Source organism: Sphaeramia orbicularis, chromosome 2, assembly GCF_902148855.1.
Source record: "Sphaeramia orbicularis chromosome 2, fSphaOr1.1, whole genome shotgun sequence".
In the NCBI taxonomy this organism is placed as follows: domain Eukaryota; kingdom Metazoa; phylum Chordata; class Actinopteri; order Kurtiformes; family Apogonidae; genus Sphaeramia; species Sphaeramia orbicularis.
This window is the reverse complement of record NC_043958.1, coordinates 25,032,765-25,055,781: the sequence shown is the minus strand read 5'-3', so window position 1 is coordinate 25,055,781 and position 23,017 is coordinate 25,032,765. Positions and strand designations below refer to the sequence as shown.

General features: G+C 35.9%; 1 protein-coding gene and 1 long non-coding RNA gene across 3 annotated transcripts in view; both read left to right on the top strand.

Moving 5' to 3' along the window:
• Window positions 1–23,017, top strand: part of LOC115433185 (rho GTPase-activating protein 6) — a 300,107-nt gene that overhangs the window by 223,031 nt on the left and 54,059 nt on the right. For both annotated transcript variants that reach the window (XM_030154467.1, XM_030154476.1), the window contains one exon: window positions 14,997–15,156. In XM_030154467.1, the coding sequence (XP_030010327.1) occupies window positions 14,997–15,156 (160 nt within the window). The remainder of the gene's footprint in view (window positions 1–14,996; window positions 15,157–23,017) is intronic.
• On the top strand, window positions 207–11,431 carry LOC115433199 (uncharacterized). The gene is made up of 3 exons (XR_003937327.1): window positions 207–218; window positions 1,717–1,721; window positions 11,346–11,431. It is a non-coding gene; the product is annotated as an uncharacterized LOC115433199 (long non-coding RNA).

The following is a 23,017-nucleotide window of genomic DNA, read 5'->3' as shown; positions in this document are numbered from 1 at the left end:
TGTTTTTTGTAAAACATGGGTCACAGTGAAAACTTTCTGACCAATCAGCTGTCAGCAGTGTTTACACGTCACCTTTTAGTATCTGGTCCCCAGTCCTGGACCCTTGGTGGAGCTGATACCAAAAAAGTAGTCCTGGGTACCAGATTCCAGGTCCTTTTTCGTAATGGAAACGCCAAAAGGCCGAGCCGAGCTGAGTCGAGTCGAGCCAATACCATGCAGTGGAAACAGGGCATATGTAATACCATGGTCTACGATTTTCAAGTCCCAGCAGGAACGCTTGCGTTTTTTTCAACATTTTGCATGTTCAAAAAGGGGGCGCGGTGCCGAGTACACTAGTACGGTGTTTCCCAACCTTTTTGAGCCACGGCACAAATTTTACATGAGAAAAATCACAAGGCACACCACCTAACAAAAATGTCACAAAAAGTATATTTATTGAAATACACTGCAAATCTAATCTCAATTTACTTCCTCAGTGTGAAACCTGGGCCTGTTTAGTTAAACACAATACTGATATTCTTGAAGGAATTGAAGATTCATATAACAGAGGCATATCCCCCCCGCCCCAACCCGATCCACAACACTAGTGTGGGTGGGTTTATCAACAGAACACACAGCACTGGGGCTGGTTCACCTTCATTTTCACTTTGCAAAGGCAAGCTGTTGTTGGTTGTAGAGTGGATCACTGGCGCGTGCAGTCATAAGTATCTACACTGAACAAAAATATAAACACACCACTTTTGTTTTTGCTCCCATTTTTCATGAGCTGAACTCAAAGATCTAAAACTTTTTCTGTGTACACACAAGGTTTATTTCTCTCAAATATTGTTCACAAATCTGTCTAAATTTGTGTTCGTGAACACTTCTTCTTTGCTGAGATAATCCATCCACCTCACAGGTGTGGCATATCAAGATGCTGATTAGACAGCAGGATTTTTGCACAGGTGTGCCTTAGGCTGGCCACAATAAAAGGCCACTCTAAAATGTGCAGTTTTATCACACAGCACAATACCACAGATGTCACAGGTTTTGAGGGAATATGCACTGGTCATGCTGACTTCAGGAATCTCCACCAGAGCTTTTGCCTGTGAATTGAATGTTCATTTCTCTACCATAAGCCATCTCCAAAGCTGTTTCAGAGAATTCATGAAGAAGACTGTGTGAGGAAAATGGTGGTCACACCAAATACTGACTGGTTTTCTGACCCCCCTGGACCACCCAATACAGTAAAAGTGCACATTTTAGAGTGGCCTTTTATTGTGGCCAGCCTAAGTCACACCTGTGCAATAATCCTGCTGTCTAATCAGCATCTTGATATGCCACACCTGTGAGGTGGATGGATTATCTCAGCAAAGGACAAAGGAGAAGTGCTCACGAACACAGATTTAGACAAATTGATGAACAATATTTGAGAGAAATAGGCCTTTTGTGTACATAGAAAAGTTTTAGATGTTTGAGTTCAGCTCATGAAAAATGGGAGCAGAAACAAAAGTGGTGCGTTTATATTTTTGTTCAGTGTATATCACGCCACTTTCTTACAGTACCCATCAGGCGAAATTAGATAATCTTCCACGGCACACCTGATGATTTCTCATGGCACACTGGTTGGGAAACACTGCACTAGTAGATAAATCCACAATCGATAAAGAATTGTAACTAGTCATCGAAATGTTAGCTTACCTTGTCATTGCTGATCACAGGGATCATGCTAACTAGCTTCTGTAAAGCAGGGTTAGGGTTAGTAATGAGCATACGTCCATGTGGACAATGGACTGTCTTCTGCCATCTTCAATAGAACTTTCTTGCTGCATTTTTCATTCCTTAAGGCAGTGTTTTTCAACCGTGAGTTCGGGACCCCACATGGGGTAGCCTAGAATTCAAATGGGGTAATTGATAAAAACAATAAAAAAAACTTGCTAAAAAAAATACATGGTGATTTAAGAGAGACAATCGCAACACATAAAAGACATGACAAATTTTGAAGCTGAAACTGAAGCACTGTGGTTCTGTTTATCTGTCAAATGTTCATTGTGGTCAGTTTCAGATGCTGCAGCTCTTTCATAATTCATAGTTTGAGTTCTTGTTTGTTCAGTATTAATTGTCAGCCTTGTAAATCCAAGCTGGACTGACTGTACATATCCTGACCGAGGAAAATAAAATTCTCACTTTGTGCAGTAATCTACACCTGGCTTTTCTGCCTCTGTCCATAATAATATACATTATATAGACTAAATGTCGTCTAAAATTAATGTTTATTTGCAACATAGTATAGCAAACTATTACATGATCAAAAACAAATTAATTTTAGCAAAAAATGTCTCAGTTTTGAATGTCTGGGGTCGCCAGAAATTTGTGATGTTAAAATGGAGTCAAGAGCCACAAAAGGTTGGGAACCACTGCCTTAAGGTTTCACATTCTTGCTGTTTTTTTTTTTTATTTTTTCATTTGAGCACTTAAATTATGGGCGAAAAGTGTGTTGTAATGTAAGCGCTATTGAACATGTACCAAGTAAAATATTACTGAAAATTGATCAGTAATGCCTTATACTGCTGCGTTACAGCAAAAAGTAATCAGTTATTATAATACATTACTTTTATAACGTGTTACTCCCAACACTGGTAAAGACACGCTAAAACTGGATCCCTGAGCTGGACAATGATTTTAATACATAGCGTAAGACAATGAAATAAACATTCCAGAGTGGCTATTAAAGCCCTGACCTTAATCCAATACAGCGTTTGTGGCCTGAACTGGTTTGTGCACGAGGGTCCACAAAACCTGACTCATTTGCACGAGTTCTGCCAGGAAAAAAACAGCCAAGACTCCTGCAGAGTGTTGTGCTTGCAGGAGGCTACCCCCAGTGTTGAAGTTACGCAATTTAATGGCACTTCCACCAAATACTAAGTTTAGATGAAGTTCTTACCCAACGTGTGAATGTAAGAAAGTAAAATCCAAATTCTGTTGTTCTGAAATTTCACATTATCATCTAAATAAGATAAAAGAAGAAATATACTGTTTGTTTAATAAATGGAAAAAACAAAAAAAAACCACGTGATCCATGATCCTTCATAGAGTGAATGTTCTAAAGTCACGTCCGAGTGCTGCAAGTAAAGCCTGATAAAGTGTTTAAAATGTGTTAAAAAAAAAAAATAAATAAATAAAATAGTATGCTTGGGGTATGCTCTGTGGTTTGTCAGATTATTTTAATGATTATTAAATATGACAATAAATATCAAAACATTATCTCTTTCAAATTAAAGGGGGATTTTTTTTATTTTAACCCCTTTAGCCCTATCGGCCCACCCATGGGCTGAAAAAATTCTATTAATATTCATCTACTATAAAAATCTAATAAATCAGGACAATGGATGTTTTTTTTTCAACTTCTGCTCAGAGTTTAGACTCTAATGTTAATAAAAGTTCATCAAAAGTGTATTTTAGTGCAAACTTTAATGTTCAAACATGATTTTTAATCTTTGTGGGGTGAAATATACGCTATTAAAAATCTCCGACACAAACAATTAATTTATGCATATCATCGTCAATCCAGCCGAAAAAAAAACGTGAGGATAAAAAATTCTAATTTCTCTTTTAGTTTGTTACAGTTTACTCAGACATCGTAATAAATACAATATTTTAGACAATGGGAATAGATTCTGTGAGGTCCCTAAATGTCCATAGACACCAAGAACATCCATATGAACCTTATTATTGTGAAGTAATTCTTCATTTACGTTGGGTATGTCTTTTTAGGTGTTTTCCCCCCGAAAATATGGTCAGGGTTAAACAAGTTAAACTATGCAACAAGACCTTTTTTTTTTCTCTCATGATACGTCACACCAACAGCTTGTACGACTTCGCATTTACATTGTATTGAAATATTGTCACGATAAAAAAATGTCATCACCAAAAACATTAATTCAATCTTTCAATTTCTCTTAAGGTTAAAGTCAGATTTGTTTTGATTTTTGAATAAAAGTTGAAGAAACTAGAAGGTTAAAATGATTAATTATAGTCAAAATGTGACTAATACAGGGTGACACAAAAAAACAGGAACTTTTTAACAATCCAATAAAGCCAAGAGTGATGGAAGAAAAAAAATTTATTCATAGTAATTGAAACCTTAAAACATGTCATTTAAGAAACAATGATGTAATTTTCAGTTTTAAAAAATTAAAACAGGAATGTTTGAACGCCGTGGGCTCCGTAAGACAGACTCGCGTACAACATCAATGTTCTGTGGAGTACGAGCACTTCTTGGTCATCCTGTTGGTTTCTTCTTTAGGGCAGATCCAGTCTCTTCAAAGTTATTAATCCAACATTTTATCGCGTGTTTTGATGGAACAGCACCATGACGTCCTAAGTTGTAAAAACGTCGGAACTCCCTCTGCGTAGCTGTCAAACTATCACCGTTTTTATAAAACATTCTTATGGCTAACGCACGCTGTTGCCCGTTCCACTGATCCATGGTTACTAAAATGGGGGTGTGTTTACTTGCTCAGGGTCACTGTCTTGCAGTGCTGTCACTTTCTCATGTCTGCCAATACGCACTTCAAAAATTCCCGTTTTTTTGGGTCACCCTGTATATAATCGCAAAAAAACAAAAACAAAAGTTAAAACCAAATCTGATGCTTTTTATCAGCATAGGTGGCAAAACAAACCAAATTAACTTAAGATGAAATGTATTGCAATGATATTTATCGCAACAAGTACTATTATATATAAGTTGTATAAATTACTTCAGTACATCCAAACACAGTAAAACAGACCTGATCAAAATCTTAAGACCAGTTGAAAAATAGCTAGAATTTACCTTTTGCACATTTGGATCTTAATGAGGTTTTAAGTAGAGCTACAATATACAAAAGCAAGAAGGAGGAGTGAGACAAAAAGCACTTTGAAAAAGTCATTTATTGAAAACAACAAGTAAACTGAAATAGGCTGTTTATCAGCTGATCAAAAGTTTAAGACCATCGCTCAAAAAACTACAAAAAACTCTCCAAACCAGAACAAAAAATGTTCTCAGTAGGACTCAGTAATGAGTAGCTCCACCGTTCTTGTTAATCACTTCAAAAATTCGTTTGGGCATGCTTGATGCGAGTGTTTCCAGGAGGCTGGTGGGAACATTGCTCCAAGTGGTGAAGATGGCTCGACGAAGGGCATCAACTGTCTGGAACTGATGGCCATTTTTATAAACTTCCCTTACCATCCATCCCCAAATGTTCTCTATGGGATTTAAATCAGGGGAAAATGCGGGATGGTCCAAAAGAGTGATGTTATTCTCCCTGAAGAAGTCCTTCGTCAAGCGAGCGTTGTGAACTGCAGTGTTGTCCTGTTTTTAAACCCAGCTGTTACCACACAGACCAGGGCCCTCAGTCATGAGGGATGCCCGCTGCAACATCTGCACGTAACCAGCCGCCGTTTGACGACCCTGCACCACCTGAAGCTCCAGTGTTCCACTGAATGAAAAAGCACCCCAGACCATGATGGACCCCCCCTCCACTGTGCCGGGTAGAAAACATCTCAGGTGGGATCTCCTTGTCATGCCAGTAACGTTGGAAGCCATCTGGACCGTCAAGGTTAAATTTTTTCTCATCAGAGAATAAAACTTTTTTCCACCTTTCAGTGTCCCATGTTTGATGCTCTCTGGCAAAGTCTAAACGGGCAGTTTTGTGGCGTTGTAGGAGATGAGGTCTTTGAATTCATTTTTTGTTTTTGAAACCCTTTTCCCGCAGATGCCGTCTGATGGTTATTGCGCTGCAGTCGGCACCAGTAAGGGCCTTCATTTGGGTCGAGGACCGCCCTGTGTCTTGACGGACAGTCAATCGGATCCTGCGGCTCAGCGGCGGTGTAATTTTTTTTGGATCTACCACTTGACTTTTTTGTTCCATAATGCTCAGGATCTGTCAAAAAATGTAGAATGACTGTCTTACTGCGTCCAACCTCAGCAGCAATGGCACGCTGCGAGAGGCCTTGCTTATGCAGCTCGATGATCCGACCACGTTCAAGAAGAGAAAGCTTCTGAGCTTTAGCCATCAGGAGGGCATGACCGTGTGAATGCCCGACAGAAAATGAGAATTTTGAGCAGATTTTGGCTTTTATAGCCTGCGGTCTTAAACTTTTGATCAGCTGATAAACAGCCTATTTCAGTTTACTTGTTGTTTTCAGTAAATGACTTTTTCAAAGTGCTTTTTGTCTCACTCCCCCTTCTTGCTTTTGTATATTGTAGCTCTACTTAAAACCTCGTTAAGATCCAAATGTGCAAAAGGTAAATTCTAGCTATTTTTCAACTGGTCTTAAGATTTTGATCAGGTCTGTATATTAACAAGCAAAAGAGTGACTTTTTTAGTGTTTCAGCCAATGATGAAAACTTAAACCTGAAAAACCATAAGATGAGTGTATCACAATAAGTAGTGTTTTATTTACCACCTCTATTTTAGCCATAATTTATAGAAACATCCAACTGTAGCTGTAATTGGAGTCTGCTCTGTTAAAAGTGAAAACATGCAGGTGGGGTTGTAAACTTGAAGAGCTGTCTCTGCAGGTCACTCAGGCTTTCGGCTCAGTGTTGCCAGAGTCCAGCAGCGATACTTGGATTTACTTGGCCCCCTTGGACTCTTCTGTCAGCATTCCACAGGTTTCAGAGGCTGACACTTAAGAACCTGAAGCTCATCCATCCTTTTCAGAAATCCTGCTGGGCAGAACCAGCTCAACCAAGGAGAGGCCTCTTATTTGACTTTTCCAACTGTTTGTCTTTTCTTTTGCGGTGTCTGTATGTGTATGTGTGTATGTGTGTATGTGTGTGTGTGTGTATAAGCAGTGTGTGATGTCAAGCGGGATGAGAAAAGGGCTTCCACAAGCCAGCGATAAGGAATGGCACACACCGGCACACACTGAACAACCGGCCAGGATGCAACGCTCCTATTAAAGGTCACAACATGCAACTTGTTTCCCGTTGCTCTTGTTCGGTCACACACACATGCACACTCTCAGGTGGCGCTTTTGTCGACAACTTGTTTTCCTCAAACAGCTGAATGATGGCTCTGTTGCTTCACTGCGCTGACTGAGGTTAAATAACAAGAGAGTCAACACTGGAAGGACAGATGTAAAGAAAATATCGTCAGTAGGGAGTCGATCCTTAAAGGTAGGGTAGGAGACGTTTTCCTGGAGCATTTTTTACTATATTGTTTAAAATCCCCTTCACACCCCGATTGCAACCGATGAATTAAATGCTCTAACACAGGGGTGTCAAACTCATGTTAGTTCAGGGGCCACGCAAAGCCCAATATGACCTGCAGTGGGTCGGATCATTAAAATAATAAAATTTTTTATCGCGTGGATTTCTGCGATTAATCGCAATTAATCGCATTGTTATATTGGGGGAGTGGGTTGCTGGCATCAACAGTGTGTATTTCCTTTAAGTGATATTTCAGACTTGAAGTACTCTGGTGATAAAAAATAATTCCATATTGCAGTGCTTCCATTCCAGTACTTATATTAAGCCAAAAAAAAAATCTTAAATTCAGCAAAAAAATCTTGAATTAAGCAAAAAATCTTGAATTGACAACTTCAAATTTGTCTTTGTTTTTGTGCAAAAAATAAAAATAAAATATTTACATTTACAAATTATCCTGCAACAATAAAATGTGAATAACCTGAACAAATATGAACCTGAAATGTCTAAAGAAAATTAAGCACAATTTTAACAATTTTCTGCCTGTTATTAAGTGTTTATTGTCTTTGTTGATCTGATCCATAATGCACATGTAGAAATCATAAGTTGAGGCAAAATATTGTTAAAAATTGCACTTATTTTTCTTAAGAATTTTTTTGTTTTTTCAGGTTATTTACGTCTTTTTTTATTTGGATAGTTTATAAAAGTAAGTATTTTTAATTAATTTAATGGGGTTTTTTTGCACTACAACAAAGACAAATATTTGGAGTTGTCATTATTTATATATTATTATGTTATTATTTTACTGGTCCGGCCCACTTCAGATCAAATCAGGCTGAATGTGGCCCCTGGTAGAAAATGAGTTTGACACCTGTGTTCTACAGTATCTCTACTGTAATCTGTAACTACAGTTTCTTACTGTAAAAAGTATTACGGTACTGGGCTGTATATAATGTACCTTTTACAGTAAAATACTGTTAGCCACAGTTGCTGCATTTTACAGTAACTACCGTATTCCAAGAAACAACATATTACTGTAAAACGTATTTAATGTAATATTTACGGTATAACACAGCGAAAAGCGAGGATTTTAACATTTCAAGTTACATTTTAAAATACAAAATCATGAACATTGCTAGAAAAAGCTCAAACAAGAGATAACATTATTATATATAACCATTAAATTGACACGCTGTTTAGTTTAAGCAGCTAGCAAGTATGCTTCAACTTAAATTAGCTGCATGTTTGCTACATACGGTTAGCACCCCGAAATATGAAGCGGTATTATCACGTGTGTTATACTGTGCAAGTTGTGTCCGGTGTGAACGCAGTTTATGGAGGCCATATAATATTTAATGAACCCAAAATGCCACAGTTATGATCCGGGGTTCCCCATAGGTCAACGCGCTAGTCATGTATGATACTACTGGTTCCATCGAGTAGCTTGTTGTTAAGTATACAGGGTGGGGAAGCAAAATTTACAATATTTTGAGGCCGGGATTGAAAGACAGTGTATGACCAATTAGTTTATTGAAAGTCATGAGAATTTATTTGCCACAAGAAAATGTACATAATAGAAAATGTTTTTATTCTATGTGTCCTCCTTCTTTCTCAATAACTGCCTTCACACACTTCCTGAAACTTGCGCAAGTGTTCCTCAAATATTCGGGTGACAACTTCTCCCATTCTTCTTTAATAGTATCTTCCAGACTTTCTGGTAATAGTTTTGCTCATAGTCATTCTCTTCTTTCCATTATAAACAGTCTTTATGGACACTCCAACTATTTTTGAAATCTCCTTTGGTGTGACGAGTGCATTCAGCAAATCACACACTCTTTGACGTTTGCTTTCCTGATTACTCATATGGGCAAAAGTTTCTGAAAAGGTATGGATAATAGTGTTAGGTATGATTATGACATCAATATATGTTTGGTTTCAAAACAATTGACGTAGTGCCTGCTGAGAAAAAACAACTAAATGTTCATTGTAAATTTTGCTTCCCCACCCTGTATGCGAGTACTCAGTTTGCGGGTCCCTCAGTCAGGCGTGGCCAGTGAAATGTTGCGTCCTTTACGGTCTGTTCCAACACCGGGAGAGACGAAACCACGTTGACTTGTCCGATTAGCTGGAGCAGACACCAGTTTAAGACGTCACATTATTGTATTGAATAGGTAGCCATTTACACCCATTTCTTAAAAAAATTGCTAGCCATAGTTTACTTCTTCAGCATGAGTTTTCCACTCAATCATGCTCACTGACTGCTGCTTGTTTACTTGCATTCGATCATCAGAATCAACACTAATGCATTACTTCCAACCGACAATGGCTACTCCCCATATGTTCTGCCCCTGTGTGGAATTTACATAATAAAAAGGTCCAGTGTAGCGCATTTATGGTGATGTTTTTCTTTTTTTTTTAACCGAATTTGAATCTCTTTTGCTTATAAGTGATACACAAAGCACAATTAATGTCGTTATCATGACCAATACAGGTATGTTTTCACTTGACTTGAGTTATTTTTTGATATATAAGCTTTCAAAAGCAAAACAAGACACTTCAGAGTCGACTTGTAAGCCCTCTGTCTGGATAAGGCATTAGATAAATTGGAGCAATGTCTCCTCTCTTTCTTTTCTCCCTTCTTTCCATAACCTCTCCCTCTTCCTGACCTCTCCTCTCCGTAGACACAGAGGAATGCATGACCAGAGATTCAGACCACTCAAATGTTCATCAAAGCCGAGCACTCTCAGAGCTCCCAGCGATTCATTACAATTCATTACGCTTCAGTTTCTCTTCGGTCATAGATGAAGATGAATTTTGCACGAGTAAACCTGTTTGCCGCGCAGTCTTCAACGTACGCTATAGTATGTTTGTAATTCTACTCTGTGTGACGAAAGCGTATTCGAAATCCATCAGTGCAAGGCCACTTCATGTCCTTGTTTGCGCCTTAGAGAAATACAGGACTGACTTTCTTCCTCTGCACATGACGTCTGTTTATGTGCACAGAAATTTCAGGGTTAAACATTTGAGAGTCAATTTTCACTCTCAAAGTGTAGTTTTAACTCACTGTGAGTTAAATGTCACTCAGAGTTGGGGTTAATGAAAAGAGTTAGTCAAGCCTGTGGAAATTAACTCAGGAGAAGTGTTGTTTTGCGTCTCTCCAGGGTTAGTTTGCCTGGCCTGAACCTGTGCAATTTCTATCAGACTGTCACTGTCAGAGAGAAAAAAAAGAGGAAAAATTCATTTTCTAAAAAAGAAAAAAAAAAAAAAATGCATCAGCTTTCTTTGAATCATCCTGTTCACATTGAATTTTAAGTCATTTTTAATGGATTCACTTTTTTTATGCTTAAAATTAACACTATTTTCAGAGTGAAAATGAACCCTTTCATGCATGAATTATCAGAACCTTAGTCAATATTTTTTAAGTGTTTTTATTCCTTTTTAGGCATGAAAAAAACCCCAATGCAAATGATTTTTTTTTTATGAACCTATTTTTTGTGGAGTCACAAAAATGTCCACTCAGCTGAACACCATGCGTTTAATTTTTGCTGCAAAGAAATATGTATTTAAAACCCATCATCAGAAAGTGATATATTGTGTGAAAACTATGAAATAAAAACAGTTTTAATGCTGCTAGTTGCTAAACTAGATTGCTAACGTTTTCTCACCTTTTATCATACTTTAATATTACTTATTACTCGTTTCATGGAGATAAAATCCTCCTGACACCCAGGAATTTGACAGTTTTAACTTTTTTATATTAAAAAATTGTCTTGATTGGAAACTGCATAATGCAACAGTTTTTTCAGATACATTTTTAAAATAATTTTTATTTATTGGTTAATTTTTTTAATGGAATGTCCTTTTGTAATGGACAGCATTTTTTAAGTAAACCTGTCAAACTTTTGTCCCCAACAGAGGACAAAATGCATTGCTGGGTCTCAAGGGGAAATGCAAAAAAAAAAAAAAGCAATACTGCTTGTACTGTCCACTGTAGTGACCACTATGCATGAAGGGGTTAAGTCAAATGAGTGTTATTTTTGTTACTTTCATGGTGTTAATTTAACTCTGAGTTAAAGGACAAACTCTGACAGTGTAAATAATAAATCCATATGGGTTCATTTAACCCAGGTCGGTGAGATTATGAAGGGCCGCTGTGGTTCAGTTGGTAGAGCGGGTCGTCCAGTGACCAAAGGGTCGGCGGTTAGAATCCTGGTTCTGACTATCCACATGTCAAAGTGTCCTTGGGCAAGACACTGATGTCACTGTATGAGTGTGTGTGAATGTGAGGAATTGTAAAGCGCTTTGGGCACCATGAAGGTGTAGAAAATGCACTATATAAGTTCAGTCCATTTATGAACTCTGGTGAGTGTTGGGAGTTAAATCAGTCAGTGTTAACTCAGGTTTCTGAGTTAAAAAGGCCACTCTGGCATAGTGTTGAATAATTAACGCCAAACTGGAAATTTCTATTTACAACATGAAATACGTTTGGATTTGGATCATCTTTGATTGACTGGATTAGGATATTGTATAAGAACCCTCATGCATGTGTGAGGACCAATGGTCAAACTTCTCCAAGCTTCAGTCTGCACAGAGGCACCAGACAGGGCTGCCCACTCTCCCCCTCACTTTTTGCCATCTTTATCGAACCTTTAGCAGCTGCCATTAGACAACAGGATGAAATAAAAGGAATCCGTACCAGAAACATAGATCACAAAATATGTCTTTATGCTGATGATGTATTACTTTTCCTCCAGAACTCACAAGCATCTCTCTACCAGATGATCACACTTATAAACTAGAAGCACTCGGAGAGCGCAGACCTCCGCCAAGGCTGATCAGTGGTGCCCCCTGTGGGCCCCCCCACCCCCAATCACCACTAAAATTTAATCATTTCTTCCTTATCCCATTTCCAACAAACCCTGAAAATTTCATCCAAATCTGTCCATAACTTTTTGAGTTATGTTGCACACTAACGGACAGACAAACAAACAAACAAACAAACCCTGGCAAAAACATAACCTCCTTGGCGGAGGTAATAACTACTCATCAATATCAGATTACTCCATTAGCTGGACTAACACCACAGCTCTGCCTATTAACTGTCACTTTCAAGGTGTGCCCAATATTACAATGCATTCAGGAAATATTAGATATCTAGGTATAAATATTTCACCCAGGTTGTCAGAACTAACTCCAATGAAAATGTTAATTTAACTCTGTAAAGTGTGGACCTATATAAACTCTGAAAAAGAGTTCAAATCAACTCTGTGGGAGTTGATTCAACTCTCCAGTTTTTGCTGTGTAGGGTACATATATTTGCATATTCTTATTTCAGCTCCATATCTGCTCAACTTAAAGTAACCTATACCTTCAAATTATTTAGTTCTACTGAAACGTTGATCCTCACCCTTTAGAGTCCTGCACAGCTGAGTGGAAATAAATGGAGCATTAACTGAATCCAAATGGTAAGGTCTCTGCAGTGGACGTGACTCAAGTTTCAGAACACACATTTGTTAGATCTCACACTAGATCTCAATAAGTTTATACTTCTTCCTACTCCTTTTGGACCATGCAAAATTCAGACTTGTATGTGCTTGAAGATAGATTCTGTCCATTTAAATTTGATTTTGTTTGTGTTTTAATTTGCTTTGTTTTGTCGTATTTTCTTTGCATGTTCGAAATAATAATAATAATAAAAAAATAAAAATAAAAAAAACACTTACACAAACACACTCATAGTATGGAAATTAAGATGAACCACACAGCAAAAAATTGGAGAGTTGAATCAACTCCCACAGAGTTGATTTTAACTCTGATGATGAATATATGATTGTTTTTCATGGTCAACTTAAGCCTGATTGCGATTGCATGCCTCATGACCATCACTGTGGTTCAGATTCATTCATGTCTGCATTTATGTCGTGTTTTTTATCTTGACCACCTGCCTTTGAATGAGCAGCTGACTTATTATTTGAGCGAAGGAAGTGATGTCATGTTTTTAATGGTGGAAAAGGAGGTTGATCTACGGTGGCTTTTTAAAGGCTGATACAACGATGATAGTTTAACCCTTTCATGTATACTGGTCACTACAGTGAACAGTTATTCTACAGCTGTTCTCTTGTATATTTATGGATTTTGTTGTTGTTTTCTTTTTTTTTTTTTTTTTTACACATATCTTTATTAAAATTTTAAGACACTACATATCTTTTCTGACATGAATTGGTAACATTATGTAGATCTCTGATATATGTAGATATCTGTCGAATAATGTAAAAAAAACAACAACATTCATACAGTTTGTTTTTAATTCTTTTACACTTTTTTCTATCTCATCAACTTGAGCCGTGAATAAAAATACCAAACACTCAATAATTGTCAAATTTTTAACCTTTTAAATGCCATGTTTGTAATGTAAACAAACCATTTTTTTGGATGCAAAAAACACAAAAAAAATTATTTTTTTTCAATATACTACATAAAAAGTGGATCACATATTATTTGATTTTTTCATCCTGGCATGTCAATGACTAACTCCAACATCAGTTAATTTGCATTATTATTATTATTTTTGGTGCTAGGTCAAATGTTCAAAAATACTAGCATCTGTCACCAAGTGTGCGTAAAATGCACACCTATAAATCAAACTATTAAATATTATATATTGATTTATTTTTCTGCTCTAATTTGATTTTATTTTTGTAAATCAAGGTCAGCCCTAATCATACATATCAAATAATCATTCATTTTACATTTTTTTAACCTTTTAAATGATCACTTTTCATCATGATGTCACTACATTTTTTGATGCAAAAAACACAAAATATGTTTTTGTTTTTGTGTTTTTTTTAAATACTACATAAAAACTGGATTCAATATTATTTGATTTTTGCAGCCTGGCATATGTCAATGATTAACAGCAACATTAACAACGTTAATAAATTAATTTAGATCCTCACCTCTCAACGGAAGCCCAGATATCAGTAAAAGCAGGATTTATGCCTTAATGGCTTTCAGATCAAAAACAGTGGTTATAATGGAAGGAATAGTGCGTTTTAGGCACACTTGGGAGACAGATGCTAGTCTTGTAATTTTCTTTTGTTTACAATGTGCACATTTTAGTCGGTGGCCAGAATTTTAAAGATCATGCAAAAATGAACAACTTTTGAATTCGAACCTTATTTAAATTGTGAAAAATAATATGAAGTTTTGTAACATGAAGTGCAAAGTGTGCCTAAAAAGCGCACCCGGAAACCAGAGGGTTAAACGTGGGGTGTCCAGCTGAGTGGACACTTGTGCAACTTCATGAAAAATAGGTTCATATGAATTTTTTTTCATTATTATTTTTCTTTATATATGTATGTATGTATGTATTTATTTATCAGAAGAAAATTTTTAATCACATTGTTGTTTTCATGCCTAAAGACGAATAAAAACACTCAGGAAAAATTTTTTGATGAAGGTTCTCATAATTTGTGTATGAAAGGGTTAAAACAGGGAAAGGCTGATAAAAAAAAAACAGGCCAGTCTCATACCTGCTTCATGCCGAAATATTTTGTATTTCGTACGTCTCTACGTCCATTTCAGTAAAAACCAGATGACTGTTGAACCAAACATGGAAGTTCTATCTGAGTCAAACTCATAGTAATGAATCAATAAATGTGTAAATAAGAAGTAATGAAAAGTAGTCGGAAAGGATCTGTTTATCTCCCTCAGCATCAGTATTTACAGTTCGGAAGCCCGATATCGGTCGTCAACCGCTATCAGAAACTGAACTCCGAACACACCGAGTCCTTCGCTAAACGTGGATCGTTTTTTCTTTTAGGGTGACTTCACCTGGAGCAGCCTGTCGGGGCGGAGCGTACGTCTGACGCCGGTGGCCATCCAGAGTCTTTCAGAGCTAGAGAGGGCCCGGCTGCAGGAAGTAGCCTACACCCGTTTACACCAGGACTATGACCTGGGATGTCAGATAACCATGCCAAAAGGTAGGACCGTTTTTGTGTTTTCATGGTTTCCACAGACCTCTCATTGAAAGGTACTGCATAATTTGCGTTACTCAGGGGTGTCAAACATGTGGCCCGGGGGCCAAATGCGGCCCCCCAAAGGGTCCAGTTCAGCCTCTGGGATGTTTTTGCCAAGTACAAAAATTCCAGTCTTGAATTGAATAAAGCAAACAAAAATTTAGCTTGAATTAAGGAAAAAATCTTGAATTAACCCAAAAAAAATCTTGAATCAAGCCAAAAAAAAAAATCTTTAATTAAGTAAAAAAATTCTTGAATTAAGCAAAAAAAAAAAAAATCTTCAATTAAGTTAAAAAAAAATCTTGAATTAAGCCAAAAAAATCTTCAATTAAGTAAAAAATAAAAAAAATCTCAAATTTAGCAAAAAATCTTTAGTTAAGCCAAAAAAAAAATCTTCAAATAATAAAAAAAATCTTGAAATAAGCCAAAAAAAAAAAAACTTCAATGAAGTAAAAAAAAATCTTGAATTAAGCAAAAAAAAAAACTTCAGTTAAGTAAAAAAATCTTCAATTAAGCCAAAAAAAAAAAAAAATCTTCAATTAAGTAAAAAAAAGTTCAATCAAGCCAAAAAAAATCTCAAATTTAGCAAAAAATCTTGAATTAAGCCAAAAAAAATCTTCAAATAATTAAAAAAAATCTTGAATTAAGCCAAAAAAAAATCTTCAATTAAGTAAATAAAAATCTTGAATTAAGCAAAAAAAAAAACTTCAATTAAGTAAAAAAATCTTCAATTAGGCCAAAAAAAAAAAAAAATCTTCAATTAGGTAAAAGAGTCTTCAATTAAGCCAAAAATATCTAGAATTCACAACTTAATTTTTTTTTTTTTTCTGCGTTTTAGTGCAAAAAATAAAATGAAATTATGAAAATATTTACATTTACAAACTCTCCTGTAACAATAAAATGTGAATAAACTGAACAAATATGAACAACCTGAAATGTCTAAAGAAAATTCAGCACAATTTTAACCATTTTTTCTTGCTGTTCCTCAGTGTTTAGTGTCTTTGTAGATCTGATCCATAATGCACATGGACAAATGAGAAGTTGAGGAATAATATTGTTAAAATTGCACTAAATTTTCTTACATTTTTAAATTTAAATTTCAGTTTTTTTTCTTTTTTTGATAGTTTATAAAAGTAAGTATTTTCATAATTTAATGTTTTTGGGGGTTTTTTGGCACTAAAACAAAGACACAAATTTGGAATTGTCATTATTTATAGGTTATTATGTTATTATTTTTCTGGTCCGGCCCACTGCAGATCAAATTTAGCTGAATATGACCCCTGAACTGGAATGAGTTTGACACCCCTGGTGTAACTTCTAGGAGGTTGGGATTGATTTGCTTCAGTTGGGACCTAAAGTTTTCCGTGCATACATGTTCTTGAGTTTATGCCGCTATTTTTAAGTGTATCATAAAATAAAACCTATCCGGGAGCCCCTATCCACATCCTGCTCTCATCCTTCAAGTGTATGAAGAGAAGTCATGTATGGTCTGTGTTTGGGGAAGCTGTGATAACACATGAATTTAGATGTAAACCACACTTCACAGCTGGATTGGGTGCTTCCTGTTTGATGTGGAACCTGCTGACCTGCCTTAGAACAACTCGATTTCCACTACGTTTCTATGTACACTCCGGGAAAAGTCTTCATTGATGCAAAATTTGGTTTTATTAACCCACTTGACAAATGCGTTATGTTTATGTTTATGTTTACGCATTTGGCAGACGCTTTTTTCCAAAGCGACTTACAGGGGAAAACCAATTAAATCACTCAATCAATCAAATTTTATTTATATAGTGCCAGATCACAAGAAAGTTATCTCTTGACATTTTATATATAGAGTTGGTCAAAACCAGACTCTAAGTCAATTCTACAGAAACCCAACAGAATCCTCCTGGAGCAAACACTTGTGACTGGTGACAGTGGAAGGAAAAACTTCCCTTTAACAGCAGAAACCTGGAGCAGACCCAGACTCCTGGAGGATGGACGTCTGCCTTGACCAGTTGGGGTTAAAGAGAGAGAGTAGAGAAGGGGAAAAAGAGAGAGCGATAGAGATAGGGACTGGAGGAGAGGGGGAGAAGGGGGGAGTAGGGGGAGACACATGGAGGCGGTTGAGGATAAGTGAGTGGTGATGATGAGGGCAGGGAAGAGGCCGGACCACCGCAGCAGGTCCAGAGATAATCGTGAAAGAATCTGTGGTTGTCCTGGGAAAAACCTTATTAGAATATTTAAAATGGAATGTTTGAAAGTGCTAGGACAGGAGGTGCTCTCGGAATAGCTGGGTCTTCAGGAGCTTCTTGAAGATAGGCAGGGATGACTCTGTTCTTGTAGCACTTGGTAGAGCGTTCCACCAACGTGGAACGACCCATGAAAAGAGCCTGGATTGTCTTGTACAAGGTCTGGGGACCACCAGACTACGTTCCCCAGACGAGCGGAGTGGTCGTGGGGCGACATAAGCTTTTATTAGTGCACCTAAGTAGACAGGAGCAGACCCACTGAGAATTTTGTAGGCTAGGATTAAAGATTTGAATTTGATGCGGGCAGCTATGGGTAGCCAGTGTAACTCAATGAGTTATGGTCTTGTAAACTAAACCATCTCATGAAAAACACTTCTGAAAATGACAACATTAGGCAAATGGACTCATATATAGTAAACAATAGGCAGAGTACTGCACCCAAAGGGCTGGAGCTGGTGGTTTATTTCCATTTGGGCCCACCCATGCTACCGGTAACCTACAGAATTGATTTTAAGATACTACTCCTCACGTATAAAGCTCTAAACGGAACCGGACCAAGTTACATTGCAAACTCACTGATCAATTATGTACAAACTAGAACACTGAGGTCATCAAACGCAGGGTTACTAGCGACGCCCAGAAATATTACAAAGAAAATGGGGGACGCAGCCTTTACTAACTATGCACCAAAGTTATGGAATACAATTCCAAAAGACATTAGAGAAGCCAGTTCACTGAATATATTTAAAACCAAATTAAAAACATTTTTATTCTCATCAGCCTTTGAAAGGAGATAAAAATGGGGTCACAATTCAGGAACCAGGAATGTGTGGTTTTTATTTTTATTTTATTTTATTGTATTTCTGTTTTTATTTTTCATTTTATTGTATTTCAAATTTCATCTTATTTCTTGCACGTCAAAAATTCTATGCATAATCAAATATTTTCATGTGCGCTGTTTTTATATTTATTTTTATTTTATTTTATTGTATTTCTCTCAAATTTCATTTTATTTCTTGATGTATAATCAAATCTTAATGTATTTTAATATTGTATTTTTTCAATCAATGTGAAGCACTTTGGGCTACAAATTCTGTATGAAAGGTGCTATACAAATAAAGTTTATTATTATTATTATTATTATTATTATTATTATTATTATTATTATTATTATTATTATTATTAAAAATGTCTGCATGCATCACACTTTATAAGTACATTTTATCCTTTGTGTTATTAGAAAGTGAGATTAAAACTAAAATGAGACACCTTTCAAAATACATATGATATCAAAGAAAAATGGCAATTGGAATCAAATACTGTTATAGAAGACGAATTGTGGGATAAATTATGTAATATTATTCATAAAGGCATCAATAGTCAGCAGTGGAGGGAATTTGATTGGAAACTCAAGACCAGATTTTTTCATACTCCTTTGGTTATATCTTATTTTGTCAAGGATCCATCTACAGCTTTATGCTGGAGAAATTGTGGTAAAACAGGTGACCATACACACGTATTTTGGGACTGTCCGAACTTGTTCATATACAGGAAAAATATCAAAGAAGAGATTGAAAGAATTGTAAAAAGAGAAGTCCCTTCAAATGTTTTGTTTTATTTACTTGGAGTCATACCGGTCAATGATTTGAATGCAGAGCAGAGGTATATTTTACATATTTTACTATTGATTGCTAAAAAAATAGTAACAGTAAATTGGAAGAGTGTCAAATCACCAACGGTAATAGAATGGAAACAAAGACTGAAACAAGTGTACGCTATGGAAAGAATGAGCGCATCATTACAAATGAAAATGGATCTTTTTAAGCGGAGATGGCACATGGTTGAAGACTATTTGTATAATTAAACTTTTTGGGTTGTTAACGAGAATTGCTCTTATAAGCCCTGTCATGAGGTGTTTTGTATTTATATAGATGTGTGCAAATGTATACAAATAAATGAATGTTTTGATATTTGGCAATGTATCTATAGATGTAGTGTAGTGTCTGCAACAATAATACTACTATGTGGTGTAATTTTTTTTTTTTTTTTTTTTTTATGTGTGTCTTATCCCAGATGTTTTGGTTTGTGTTGTGCAAAAATCTAAATAAAAAGTAAAAAAAAAAAAAAAAACAAAAACCTAAAATGAGCACTGAAATATTTACAAAAATACCAACATGAAAATGAAATAGCTATGAAGAATAATCCATGAACTGAAATCTTTGTTTTTATTTTTCTCCATATCTCAGGTTCACAGTGTACAAGAACAAAAAGGCTAAGAGACTTTTAATTTAAAAAAAATATATATTAGTGCTGGGCAGTGATTAAAATTTTTAATCGCAATTAATCACATGGATTTCTGTGATTAATCGCAGTTATATGGGGGGGGGGGGGGGGGGGGGGGGGTGTTTGCTGGCATCAACAGCATGTATTTCCTTTCAGTGATATTTCAGACTTGAAGTACTTAGCATGAGCCTGCATAAAGAATTAGCAACCCATCTCCGACTGCTAGCATAAACGAATTAGCTTAAACATGTTAATGACACATTGTAATAAACACATCCAAAATAACGTCATAAACATGTTCCTAATGGCACGTTTGCATGTGAAATTATTTAGCAAACAACAGAATGATTGATAAATGATCAATTCCAAGTTGATTTAAATTAAAATCTATTGCAAAATAAAATGCTTTGCCTAATTATTCAACTTCATATGTTGTGGCATGGATGGAAATTAGCTCAGTGTAATTTGCTAGCACAGGAAGTGTTTTAGTTGGCAAGATATTAAGATTTTCATTGATCAAGATCAATCTTAGATGAACATTAAACTGATTGTTGGGCCTATGGCTCTGACTCCTGGTGCAGTTCTACAAAAATACAAAAACAAACCCAAAAAGGCCAATAAACACTGACATACACACATTCAGTCCAAATGAACACTAACAGCACAACCCCACTGAACCCCTGCACAGAAAAACAACACATTTACAACAACATGAACAATACCCACAATGCAATGCACCGATAAAAAGGTGTGGTCAGGACTAAAACTGAGTGATTTAAATCCATTCAACTTCAACTTTTTCGTACTTTCAACTACAGGGTGGGGAAGCAAAATGTACAATATTTTGAGGCAGGGGTTGAAAGACAGTGTATGACCAATTAGTTTATTGAAAGTCATGAGAATTTATTTGCCACAAGAAAATGTACATAATAGAAAATGTTTTTATTCTATGTGTCCTCCTTCTTTCTCAATAACTGCCTTCACACACTTCCTGAAACTTGCGCAAGTGTTCCTCAAATATCCGGGTGACAACTTCTCCCATTCTTCTTTAATAGTATCTTCCAGACTTTCTGGTAATAGTTTTGCTCATAGTCATTCTCTTCTTTCCATTATAAACAGTCTTTATGGACACTCCAACTATTTTTGAAATCTCCTTTGGTGTGACGAGTGCATTCAGCAAATCACACACTCTTTGACGTTTGCTTTCCTGATTACTCATATGGGCAAAAGTTTCTGAAAAGGTATGGATAATAGTGTTAGGTATGATTATGACATCAATATATGTTTGGTTTCAACACAACTGACGTAGTGCCTGCTGAGAAAAAACAACTAAATGTTCATTGTAAATTTTGCTTCCCCACCCTGTATGTCTACAAATTAGTAGAATATACTGAACATTTTAGAGTAAAGTAATAAAACTTAAATCTTTTAAGTACATTGTAATTAAAGCATTTTAGTAAATACAACTTCTGGGCTTACAGTGTACAGTGAGTCCGACGTTTTTTTTTTGTTTTTTTTTGTCTTTCCTGCAGTGTATAGGTGCAGAGTGGCTGCCATAGCAGCGGTATAGTGCAGCCAGTGGATTATCCAAGGCCTTGCATTCCAGCTGAAGGTTAAACCTCTCCCCACCATGATTTAATACGTACTTGTCTGTGTTGCTTATGAATTCCAGAGCCCCTGACGGCCGCCATGTGCTAGCGAGGGGAATATTTCAACCTGTGTGTAAGACTGTGTGTGCTATTTCAGCTCTGCTAATGCGGACTGTTTCTTCTATTTATCCAACTGCCGGGGGTCAAGTTTCTAGTGGTTCTTCAACAAAGCGAGGGTGAAGAAGGTAGAGCTGGGGTAGAAGATGAGGCTGAGAAACAAGTCAAAGTTCATCAGACGGTTTCACAACTGGTCCCAGTTGAAATGGGGGGGATTTCCGTACGGCTTTGGGAGCCATCTGTCAAAAATCCAAACCATTTCCTATCGGTGCCTCTCCCTTCTCACTCTTTCTCTCTCCATCCCAACATCTGCTTTCTTTCTCTTTCTTTCTCACACCCCTGCCTCATCATTTCCCACCTTTTTTCTCTACTACACCCTCAGATCTCCCTTCACTTGTCCTCCTTGTTACTCCGATTTTCGGTAATAATCTGTGCAGCACTGACTGGAAGAGGCTCGTATGTCATAGAGCAGGGGTGTCAAACTCATTTTAGTTCAAAATGATCTCAAATAACAGTAAAAAAAAAAAAAAAAAAAAGTTAAGTTATATTAAATGCTTACATCTATAAAGTATCCTTTAACAAATCTGAATAACAGAAACAACCACAAACAACCTGAAATTTCTTGAAAAATAAGTGCAATTTTAACTCTTTAAACCAGGGGTGTGGGCCGGGGGCCAAATGCGGCCCGCCAAAGGGTCCAGTTTGGACCCTGGGATGTTTTTGCCAAGTACAAAAATTCCAGCAAAAACAAATAGCTTGAATTAAGGAAAAAATCTTGAATTAAGCCAGAAAAATATCTTGAATTAAGCAAAAAAAAAAAGAAAAAAATCTTGAATTAAGACAAATAAAATCTTGAATTAAGCAAAAAAAAAAAAAAAAAAAAATCTTGAATTAAGCCAAAAAAAAAAAAAATCTTCAAATAATTAAAAAAAATCTTGAATTAAGCCAAAAAAAAATTTCAATTAAGTTAAAAAAAAAAAAATCTGGAATTAAGCAAAAAAAAAAAAAAAAATCTCAAATTTAGCAAAAAATCTTGAATTAAGCCCAAAAAAAAATCTTCAAATAATTAAAAAAAAAAAGTCTCAGTTAAGTAAAAAAAAAAAAAAATCTTCAATTCAGCCAAAAAAAGTCTTCATTTAAATAAAAAAAATCTTGAATTAAGCAAAAAAAAAAAAAAAAAATCTTCAATTGAGTAAAAAAGTCTTCGATTAAGCAAAAAAAAAAAATCTAGAATTAACAACTTAATTTTTTCCTTTGTTTTAGTGCAAAAAATAACAATAAATTATGAAAATATTTACATTTACAAACTATCCTGTAACACTAAAATTTGAACAACCTGAAATGTCTAAAGAAAATTCAGCACAATTTGAACTGTTTTCTTCCTGTTCTTCAGTGTTTAGTGTCTTTGTAGAGCTGATCCATAATGCACATGTAGAAATGATAAGTTGAGGAATAATATTGTTAAAATTGCACTAAATCTTCTTACATTTTTAAATTTAAATTTCAGTTTTTTCAGGTTTTTTTTTTTTTTTTTTTGATACTTTATAAAAGTATTTTCATAATTTAATGGGGTTTTTTGTGCTAAAACAAAGACACAAATTT